Raw genomic sequence first — 11,554 nt, 5'->3', positions numbered from 1 at the left:
GGCTTTGCTTTCTCCCACCTTCCCACCACCAATGGATTTCATGTAACCCCTTAAACCTCATTTGATTGCCATTTATAAAACGCCATATTTTGCCGTGTATAATGCACACTTTTGACCAAATTTTAGGGCAAAATGAGGATGTGCATTATACATAGGTAATACTAATTCCCTATCTATATAAATGTTTTCAATTCTTATATTCCCTATCTATATAAATGTTTTCAATTCTTTTTTTAAAGTGTAACTCTAGAAAGCAATGACGATATCCATATGGAAAAAAAAACAAGTATCTAAATATAACTAAATAACAATTAAATTAAAATTTTTTAATGGAATATCGTTTATTCCTGAAAGTTTAGGCCAAAAATCTGGGTGCACATTACACACAGGAGTGCATTATACACTGCAAAATACAGGTCAGTGCAAAACTGCTATTTTCAGGAACACTTTCTCAATCTGTTGAGATTTTGCTTCCCAGGAGTTGCCCTCAGTTTGGCTCAAATAATCTCATAAAAATCCTCTACATGTTTAAACATTTCCTAAATTAATAAGCTAGAAAATACCAGTGAGCAAAGACCAGAGACAGCAGCTAGGACACACCAGAAACTGCCTCTGCCGCCCACACTAGGCACGCCCCACGCGCAAGCGCAGCCATCCAGCGAACGACATTCAGTCATCAGACCCCGCCCCCCACCCCCTCGCCCCCCTCCCCACTCTCAAACCGGAAGGAGTTCTCGGAGCTTCCTTGTGGTTACCTCGGTGATGTCGTGGGTCCGAGCTGCTTCTTCGGGGCCTGGCGGTGGAAAGGAGGGGGAAGTGTTTGATGAGGAAGCAGACGAGTCGCTCCTGGTGCAGCGAGAATGGCAGAGCCACATGCGGAGACGAGTCAAAGTAAAGCTGCGTGGAGGGCGCCAGCCTGTGGGAAGAGAGGCCGGGTTGTGAAGAGGTTCCCCGGGAGATTGGGGCCCGATGCGGTTCCTGCCGCCGGCGCGGCCTGCCTCCGAGTTGCCGACCAAGCTGCCTGCTCCTTGCTAAGTTTGCACAGTGGGTTTTTCCTAAAGCCTATGAAACCACCGGTGCTTTCCGCGAGCGCTGGCGGAGTGGGATAGACGCGGATCCCACCAAAATAAACTGTCTGAACTTTGAAGAGATTGCAGCTCGGTGGGGATCGTAGGGAAGGGAGTGGAGTGGAAATGTGTGCACTTTACTAATTACGGATATCAGAAGACTTGTTCAGTTTACATACAGGGTTGCTTGAATCCGTGAGGAGCCTAAAGTTAGGGGCGGTAATAATCAATGTATGTGGAAGAAGTGGATGTAAGAATGTTGTCAAAGGGCAGTAAGGGAAAGCTAATATGGAATACTGGTGGCTAGGTAAGGAAGTATTAAAGTTGGTGGGGTTTTTTTTGTTAGGTATGCTATATCCATCTCTAATTTGTCTCTTCATTGAGACTAAGCTTAATACCACACACCCAATTTCCAGGTAGAGCACTCAAAGCTTAGTTCGGGGACAAATGGTGAGGTCCACTTTCACTTAATATCCTTGCCAACCATTAAATTGCCCTAAATCTGCTTTTGTTTAATGTTTCAGTAAAATAATTGTTTAGCCCACAACCGTGTTGTCAATTTCAGAAATGCTGTGTGTGGGTCTAGGGTATCTTTTAATTGACCATCTTTTGAGCATTGTAGCATCAAAGGAGATGCAGTACAAAAAAAAAAAATCCCTGTCCACACTGAATTTGCAGGTTAGTTGAATTTAGGTATCAAGCAAAATTTCTAAAGCCAGATTTCTTGTTTTCCTTTTGCTGAACCAATTTCCTCTTTCCCTACTTCAGTTAATTATCCAAGACTTCTGATAACCCTGTCTACTGGCTTGCCTCATTTACCCATACCAATCCAATCAGTTGCAAAGAGCCATCCTTGTAATTCTCCATGTATCCTTTCTGACATAGGACTTTTAATGGGGTAAAGCAGTACTACATTTTTATGAGAATTACAGTCTACTTTGTGTGGCTATGCCATATGTTTAGAACCATTATGTCAACACAGGAAAGGCTTGTTTTCATTGATTTTCTAAATTGGTTTTATGACTTTCTAGAAAAACCTGCAATGATCCACTTGATGTTATAGCTGCAGTTCTTCATTACTTATTTTCAGGAAGGCTATAGAGATGGACTAGAGGCTGGCAAAGCAGTTACTCTTCAACAAGGCTTCAATCAAGGTTATAAAGAAGGTGCAGAAATCATGATGAACTATGGACAACTCAGAGGAACTTTGAGGTAATTGTTAAAATTTAAATGCTGAGTCATTTTATACTCAGTATTAGTAGAGGATTTTTGTAAAAGTATGTAAAAATAAAGTGTTTAAACTAAAATGCTTTTTCTACTCTTAAATCCACAAGAGTGCTTGCTGCAAAGCATTAGAATAATAATATTGCCTTCAAAAAGTGAAGATTATCAGTTCATTCACTTAATATATGAGCTAGATATCCTTTATAGCAAAGAAAAGATAGGAAGGCATTTGGGTTTTTTGGTTCATTTGTTTTTTGCTTGTTCGTTTTTGGTTTTTTGTTTTGCTACCTGAATTATCAACAGTCTGTTTTTCAAAGTAATTTAAAAGATCCTCAGGGTTTAAATAAAGCTTTTAGTCTTGTACATCTGGCAGAACACAGCACAGCAGAATTCTAGACTAGAAGTACATGATGAAAATTATAGCTGGTAATAGAGAGAAAAATGATCTCATTTACTTGCATCCTGAACATTGAACACCTCTCCAGATTCTGTAGCAATAATGGCATGTTTCAGAGCCAAGTGGTGAAATGGTACATGAAGCAAGGAACATGCTGGGGTTGTATTCTTTAATACTCTAGACCTTTTAAAAGGCCCTCTGTAGAGAAAATGATGCAAAGAATCACTGATTTTTCAAAAGGATAGAAAATGAAAGTTATCAAAATAAAATTCTTGTGTTAAAGGTTTTAGAAAATGCAATGGTCAGAAATCGAAATTTGCACCCTCCTACCATAAGAAAATGATTATGTTCATCTTCTCATCAAGTTAAGTTAATCTTTTATAAGCTTTGGAAATCTTTTACATTACTGGATTCCATTTTTAAGACATCATATTTTTTAACCCTCACCTGAGAATATGTTTATTGATTTTTTTTAGAGAGAGAGGAAGGGTGGGGGGAGAGAAACATTGATGTAAAGAGAGACATTGATCAGTTGCCTCCAATAAGCACTCCGACCAGGGTAGAACCGGCAACCTAGATATGTGCCCTGACTGGGAATGGAACCCGCAAACCTTTTGGTGTACGGCATGACGCTTCAACCAACTGAACCAACTGGCCAGGTCAAAACATTACATTTCACAACAACCATTTCATGACATGATTATCTGAACGATCTGAAATACAGAAGAAACAAAAGTACTATCTGTATTAGAGTAGTAAAGAAAAATATTTATTAGGACTAGAAGAATTTTTACCTTCTTCAAGAAAATTGTTAGCTTAGCAAACAGTGTCTACTTATAACAAAGTTGGGAATGTAAAGTTGCCTAAAAGCTTTTTTTCCTAACCTTCAGTTTTGATGGCAAGCAACTGCTGTATATGATTAGAACAATAGTTTTCAACCTTGGCTGCACCTTGATGTCAGCTGGATTGCTAGCAGCTTTAAAAAATAACACCCCTAGAGATTACGATTTAATTATTCTGGGGTACGACTTAGACCTTGATAGTTTTAAGAGCTCCCAGGTGATTTTAATGTGCATCCAAGTTGAAGAATCAGTTGTTTAGAGAAGCTGTGCTGTCCTTAAAGGAGAAACGAATTTTTCTGATCTCTTTCTGAGTTGTATCCCTCAGAAGCTCCACGGCCATAGGGGAACATCTTAAAATGAGGAAGAGTGAATGTGGTGCTGTGAAGGGGTGTGGTTATGAATTAGAAACAGTTTATATGATTAAGCCCAATTGTTTCATTTCTATTGAAAGATAATATCCTTATATTTTTAATCCTATTTACCATTATTTTTATTTTGAATTGCATTCTTATTATTAATTTGGTTTGTGTGCTGTTATGTAGAAAAGAAACACATAGGGTAGAAAAGAAACATCAAAAATTCTGAAAGCCTATGACTGTTTATTTTTTTTTCTATTTAACTCTTGTTTATATTTTCATTCAGTGCTTTGCTCTCCTGGTGTCACCGTCACAATAATAGTTCAGCTTTGATCAGTAAAATAAATGATCTTCTGGATGCAGTTGACCAGTGCGAAGAGCATGTGCTCCAACATCTGAAATCAGTCACCCCACAGCCCCGTGTTGTCGATTTATTGGACTCCATTCAGGATATGGACCTTTGTCATGTAGTTCCAGCTGAGAAAAAGATTGATGAAGCTAAAGATGAAAGACTCTGTGAAAATAATGCTGAGTTTAACAAAAACTGTAGCAAGAGTCCTAGTGGGGTAGATTGTTCATCTTCAGAATGTTGTGGAATACAGGAGCATGCACATTCTGAAAATCCAAGTGAGGCTTGGATTTTAGAACAGACAGCCAGTTTAGTAAAACAGCTGGGAGTATCAGTAGACATATTACAATACCTCAGGCAGCTTTGAAAATTATCTTCTTTTCTAATGAAAATAATGTCCAGAACATTCCATAGAACATTTTACCTGTTAACAAGCTTACCAAAATTTATATGGGGTTTCTACATTGAACACTTCACTATCCTTCGTGGAAATTTGAAACATGTTCAGAATTAACACTATTAAATGCAATATAAGCCTTTTTTCTCTGTCACTGGTAATTTTTTTGGAGGTTAAGATATTCTCAGAAATTCCATTTGTCATTGTCATTTTCAAATTTCTGATTAAAACCAGGCATTTTCAAACTCTTTAGCAAAAATGAATCAAACACTTTGTAAGGACCTAACCCTACTTTCTGTTCTGTCGTTATCAGTTGGTTAGGACCTCATCTTCAGCTAATCTCACCAAAGTTACCAAAAATAATAGCTAACATTGTAAATAGATATATATCCATATATATATATATATGGATATATTGATAATATATGAAATTAAGAGCCTATACATGTAAGAAACTGCCCCGTGAAGAAATGTTTATAATGATTAAAAACATACTGCAAACACTAAAATTAGTTTGTTTCATGTTAGTTAAAAGTAAAAACATACAGTTCTTTGAAAAATACAGGAAATAAACTTCATGCTCAAGTACTACTTAGTTTTTCCAAGTAATTAGGAGTTAGTACTGTTGCCTAACAAATGTGTCAGTTTATTATATTTATGTTATAGTTTTACTTCATATCCACATAGGAATAAACACTGAAACCACTGACTTGTAGCAATATTCTTAGTCTGGCATAGATAAAATTAGATTCAAACTTTTATTCCAGGACCTAAGCCTATAAGATTAGGAAAAGATTTTTTTATCACTTTTTTGCCTGCAACATAAATTTATATGAGGGACCAGACTTCAGAGGCATACAAATAATTGCCATATTGATAGCCTTAATTGTTTTTTTCACTGATACTTATATCTACCATCAATTCTAAAAGACAGATATACTGAGATAGAGAATCTGTAAAATATGTCTCAAAAGATGAAGAAAATACACTACTGTAATCTTACAACCTCCTCAAACTTCACAGAACATTAAGGAATTGAAACAACGAATTTGAAGTCAGAAGATCATATAGTGTTTCAGCATTTACTGAAATATGCTGAAGATATCAAGTGGCATTTGACAATTTTTTAAGTGTTTTTATCTCTAGATATAAGCAATATTTCAGAGATTCACACATTTTTTTCACATTTATGGATGCAGCAAAAATCTCAAATCCTCATGGAATGTTATAAGCAGTCTCTAAAGTCTTCATGTTGCTGCATGTTAGGTGTGAAATGTCCATTAGAATGCTACATAAGAGGAAAGCCAAAATCACCCTGAGTAAAACTTTCATGAGTGTAGTAAATCTTGAGATTTTATTTGGTTTCATTCTCATAAAATTCCCTGAAGACAACAGCCCTTGCCACAGGAAATAGGGTGTTTTTGTGTGGATGTTCATAGCAAAAGAAGTCAAGTTGGCTGAGTTGATGAGGCTGTTGGGTTGAAAACATTTTACACTTGCTTTGCCTTTTTAAAAATACAGGAGTTCATGAACTACAGAGGAATATTAATGGTGTGCTCCTTATTCCTGTACTGCATGAATGTGAGCCTATTTATTACTATTTCCCCTTTTTCTCTTGTTTTTTGTGTATTATGTGTGTATTTTTGTTTTTTTATTATGAGAGCATGTGTATTTTACTAGAACCAACAAAAGCAAGGGAAAGAAACCTCACTCACCTTGTATCTTTTACCTTGCCTCATATGTTGTAGGCCTGCCGTGTCTTGCCATGAAAAGGCCCTAGATGAACATAAACATTTGGCAAAATCGTCCCAGAACACACAGCCAGAGTTTCAAAGCCTGAGACACCATCTCGTTATTTAAGTGTCTTGTTTTAAAATTCCTTGGGTATATATTCTAGCAAAGTCAAAGATAAATCTAATAAAAGAAGCAGTTTGGGGATATAGGAAGAATGACAAATAAAATAAAAACTTACAGTTAAGTATAATGGCTGGTCGTATGTTTATGGGATTTCTAAGGAGGGGAGGCCTAAGATACAGGACTTTACTCTGTGTTTCTAATAATAAGCATTTCTGTGAGACTTTAAATACTCATGGTACTTCATCTAACTCTATAGCCATTGGTATTTCTACATCATATTATAACTACTTGGGTATATGTTTAATGTTTGCCCACTAGCATCTCTCTGAGGAAAAAATTTTTTCACCTTTAATGTTATTTCTAGATGGTGACACAGTGTGGTGTTTTTGTTGGTAAGGGTGCAAAAGCCCACAGTGCTGTGCTTTTCTGACATTTCAGTTGCTGGAGCTGGTGAGGCCACCACAATTTTTGTGATAAATTAACAGGAAGTGTGGGCAGCTGAACTCACAGCTGCATCCTTATCTCATTTATATCCTTAGCGCTGCTAATGAACTGCTTTGTGGTAAACCAAAACCAAAGTAAAAGCTTTGAACCAAGTCCAACTTGTGAATCTCACCCATCTTCAAACTAAAATAAATGTTTTGTGTTCCAGTTTAGGATATAGAGAAATAGTCAATATATAAAGACCAAATATATGTAGATATCTATATAGGAATTGAGTCTGACTTAGTAATTTCAGACCAAGGATTAATTAAATATACATTGTGTTAATGAACTACCAGTCAGACTTCTTGTGCTCCAGAAATTCTCAAAGTCCCATCATGAAGATCCTTTACAATCATAGTTGGCTTCTTGCTTCTGTTCTTGTGTACTGTCTTTTCCCAACAAACTTCCTGTAAGAGGAGTTGTCGCTGTCTCAGATTGTTTTCTCCCCATTTACCCTCCTTGGCTTTAAACTGCTTTTGGCTAAGATCAGTGATAGCCAAAGTCACACAACTGCCCCTGACTTGTTCTCAGTTCTATCATATGTCTCCTTCACTGGACATGAGGAATCATCCCTACTTTTATAATCCTCCTTCCTTCTGCAGCAGCACTTTTTCTTCTATTTATTACTACTTACTTCTACTGGATAAATCATACATCTGAATTCTGAGTCCAAGCAGCATTGTCAGTCTGAACTCCCCTCCTGTCTCCTGCTCCCCAGCGCACACCACATTCTATGGATGATACTACAGTGTTTTATGGATAATTTACAGCTTGTAATATTGCTCATTCCTGACGCTTCTGCCAATTATACTTCATACCACATCATTCCTTTTCAGAAAAGTCCTGTTCATCCTTCAGTAACAGCTCAAGTTTCAACTTGGTCAGTCAGAATTAGTTGCTCTTCCCAGTGTTCCTTCTGCCTGTGATTTTGAGTATCACAGACTTCAGCATTTCATTGTTACATCACCAACACTGAGTACCATGCCCCCTGTACATAGATGTATAGGTGGTACTTGGCGAGAGAAAAAATATTTAAATGCATATACTAACCAAAATGAAAATCAGAAATTTAAAATTCCCGAATATAGCATGTTATATTGTTTTCAGAAAAAGGTAAAGGTTTAAGTTTACCTTTTTTAATGTTTCTTTTCATTTGGCACGTTAGTAAAAATCCACATATATGCTAAGTTGTAAGATAATCGTATTTACCAATCACTAACAAAATTGCACTAATGAATAAATAAGTTTTAAAGATACAAAATTACATTTATAATACACTTTCAGCTAATAAAAGACAAACTAAAGAAAACTGGAAGCACACAAAAATAGTAGTTTTTATGAGAATGCCTGGTATACAGTATCTAATAACTGTAAGAAGGAGTTGGAAGAGATGGAAAAGTAATCGCTAATACATGGTATTAACAATATACAGCTACTGTTCTGAAAACTTTGCATATGTTATTTTGTTTAATCCTCATAACAACCCTATGCATAGTTATTAATTCTCCCAATCCTGGAGATGAAGAAATCAAGGCACCAAGAAGACTGAGTAACTTGTCCAGTCATGGCCACCAAATGGCCCAGTTGAAATTTTAAAAAGGCAAACCACAGCTCCAGAGTTTGCTCAAGATAGAGGCATACAAAATAATAACAGCAGCAGTGATTGTGTTTAGGAGAGGGACTACACACATATTTTCCCTTCGCTATTAGTTTCTACTACTATCCATTTTTCAAATCTAACCAGCTAGCAAGTATTTTTCTATAATGCGTACAGTAATTAGCATCATCAAGGAACAAAAAATTTACCAGAAGTTTGTTTGTTATACATCTAGAAAAAGAAGTATCATTCCCTACTGGGGGGGGGGAATCTTTGTCATCTAGGAAGTGTTATAGAAAGGTGTGTTGAACTTACACAGAAACTAAATTCTCCTCAGACTCCTTAGACGTTCTACACTACTGTTGGAGAGAATATGTGTCGCTTATTTTGAGGTAATGTTTCTTTAGCTTTCATAAACTCCTACTTAACTTTTTAAAAATGTGTGTTAGCTCACTACTTAAAAATACATGTATGGCTACAGATATGCCAAAAAGAGGGAAAAGTCCTTAACATACACCAAACTCTATTTTATTGCCCTATAAATAGTCTGATATTTCCAGAATTAGGATAACAAGATAAGGTCAGAATTCCCACAATGGATTCAATTCTACAAAAGTTGAATCCTGGTGCTCTCATGCGTGCATATGTAACGCGTCATAGAGAGAAGCCCTGAACTTCCTGGTGGTATTTCCAAAGAGCTGTTGAATTAGTTGGAGGCCACTGGGTGGTGCTGGTGCATCCTGATATGTAATGTGGCCTTTGCTTAGTCTTCATGGTAACAAGGACAATAAGCCAGTGATTATCCCTAAAGCTGTGCCAAACACATTGAGTCATTTGTAAGATTCAGTGGATAGAAGGGTTTTCTGAAGTATGTCCAAAAACTCAAAAAATTAGTGTGCCCCTCATTTTTTAATTTTAGACTGAGAATTTTTCTAAATCAAAATAACCAATCATAAGGAAAGTCGTTCACAAGAGAAAAGCACCTTTTATTCTCCAAATCCCTGAAATCCAAAAATAATTGGGTCCAGAGCATATAGCCTTTAATCAGAAGTGATATAAAATAATTTCACATGCTTGAATCATCTCTCAATTGTCAAGCAGGACTGTACCTAAACTTTGAAATAAAAATGTTCTCACCTCTCTCCCTCAATATATATAGTACATACAAACACAAGTCATTATAATTTAAACATATTGAGAGACAAAAATAATTTACTTTCTTATTGAATATGTTGACCCTTTTTAGTCAATAAATCTACAAATACATTTTTCTTACATCAAATACAACTCATTCCAGCTAATATTTAAGCCTGTTTCCCTATGAATTACAAAATCACCATCATATAATACTGCTTTGTTATTTATAAAATAAATACATGGTTCTGTAAGGAATTTTTAGACATAAAACAAATGATTTGTCAAATCCCTTGTAATAATAAAAGTATTTGACAACACTGGTACTGACAATCTTTGCCAATAAATGAAACAACTGAAATGAGGGTATAATGTAAATAACTGGAAAATAAAATATCTTTCCTCTTCCTATTGGAAACATTGGGGGGAAAAAACTTACTTCAAAAGTTAGACCCTAAAGTAACCGAGAACTCTAATTTGTGAAACATCAAATTATATTTGGGAAACTTCAATGATGAAGTCATTTACTTGTTTAAAACTAACCACAAAATTTTGCCTTAGGAATTACTGCCATAAAATTGATTATGGAAGGAAGACTCATTTAATGTATTTAGACATTTAAATGTCAAATGGAAGCCAATTAAACTTTATTTGAAATCATATTTTCTTGTGCAAGATGCCAAATAATGTATTATTAGTCAGTTTTTTAATCTTACAGGACCGTATAAGGTTCATATAATGCCTAGAATCTGACAGTGTTCAATATAATGGGATCTCTGATCCCATTTGTCAGAGATCATTTTTATTTCTTTCAGTATACTAAAACAGGACTGCATTCAGCAGCAGTGAGGTCAGAGACATGACCCTTGTTCACTCACTCACCAGCTCCACCTCTTTACTGTGAACATGAAACTTTTGACCTCATCATAGGTCAGTGTTACCTCCAAGAAAGTAACCAAAGGACAACTGGAAAAAGTCAGGCAGGGTAGGTGGCCATTGACAAACGTTCAGAGTCAATGGAAAGAAGGAGCAAAGACGCTGACAAAGAAGCAAGATAAACATTGATACAGCTTTTGGTTTGATACAGCAAATTATGTATCAAATCAAAGACATCCCACTTCTAAAACTTTGATCTAAGGAAATAAACAGCACAAGCTTCCTTGATAAAAGCTTCCAGCACAAGATATTTATGGTCGTACTCCATCTACAGTAGAGAATGATTAGAGGCAACCTAAATGATCAACAGTAAACAAGTTGCTAAGTAAGATATGATATATCTACTCAAAAAGAAAAAGTTACACACCCTTTACAGGTTGTCATAATGAAAACTATAGGAACAAGGAAAATAATTATGGTATATTTTTAAGTTTTTAATATGTTATTTAGACAAACTATGTTTAAGAGTGTATTTTGCAGATTAAAACTAGAAAAGTATTCTCAGATAAGACAATGTGTTAATGTGGTGGGACTAGAGGGGGGTTTTTCAGAATTTTATGTTGACGTACTGTTTTACAATAAGAAGAGAAAAGTATTTGGAAAGTATTAATTTTTCTAAAGAAGAAGAACTATGTGTGCTTTATCCTGAAACTTATCTCAAAAAAAAAAAACAAAACAAATCCAAAACAGTGACTCAGGAAAAGATCCCCAGATGACCATCTGGTAAAGGGGAAAAAAAGAAATCAGAAAAAGTTTATTAAGATGGTAATTTTTTTCAATTATGTCAAAACCTGAAATTTACTTCTTGAAGCAGCTTTAAACCCCATTGGAAGAGAACGTGGTATGGGTGTGCTAGAAGCCATTCTTATTTGCCTGTTAGGCATTTTCTGACAGCCTTCGCAAGGTTTTTCT

General features: G+C 35.8%; 1 protein-coding gene across 2 annotated transcripts; it reads left to right on the top strand.

Moving 5' to 3' along the window:
- Positions 1-733: 733 nt before the first annotated feature.
- YAE1 (YAE1 maturation factor of ABCE1) lies at positions 734-11,313 on the top strand. Of its 2 annotated transcripts, none has more exons than XM_037056528.1 (3): positions 734-891; positions 2,158-2,279; positions 4,173-11,313. In XM_037056528.1, exons 1-3 carry the CDS (start codon positions 763-765, stop codon positions 4,600-4,602), a joined length of 681 nt encoding a protein of 226 aa, XP_036912423.1. In that variant the 5' UTR covers positions 734-762; the 3' UTR covers positions 4,603-11,313. The 2 variants fall into 2 exon arrangements, with proteins under 2 accessions (XP_036912423.1, XP_036912424.1); XM_037056529.1 differs by having other exon boundaries at positions 832-908.
- Positions 11,314-11,554: the final 241 nt, after the last annotated feature.

Source organism: Sturnira hondurensis, unplaced genomic scaffold, assembly GCF_014824575.4.
Source record: "Sturnira hondurensis isolate 20B ecotype Veracruz unplaced genomic scaffold, ASM1482457v3 Scaffold0008992, whole genome shotgun sequence".
NCBI classification, from domain to species: Eukaryota; Metazoa; Chordata; class Mammalia; order Chiroptera; family Phyllostomidae; genus Sturnira; species Sturnira hondurensis.
The sequence above is the reverse complement of the archived record's forward strand: the minus strand, read 5'-3'. Positions and strand labels throughout refer to the sequence as shown.

Bases quoted from the DNA above. Each gene is read 5' to 3' on its own strand.
- YAE1 (XM_037056528.1), top strand. From the start codon at position 763: ATGTCGTGGGTCCGAGCTGCTTCTTCGGGGCCTGGCGGTGGAAAGGAG. The intron at 892-2,157 runs GTAAAGCTGCGT...ACTTATTTTCAG, and splicing joins ACATGCGGAGACGAGTCAAA to GAAGGCTATAGAGATGGACT. The intron at 2,280-4,172 runs GTAATTGTTAAA...ATTTTCATTCAG, and splicing joins CAACTCAGAGGAACTTTGAG to TGCTTTGCTCTCCTGGTGTC.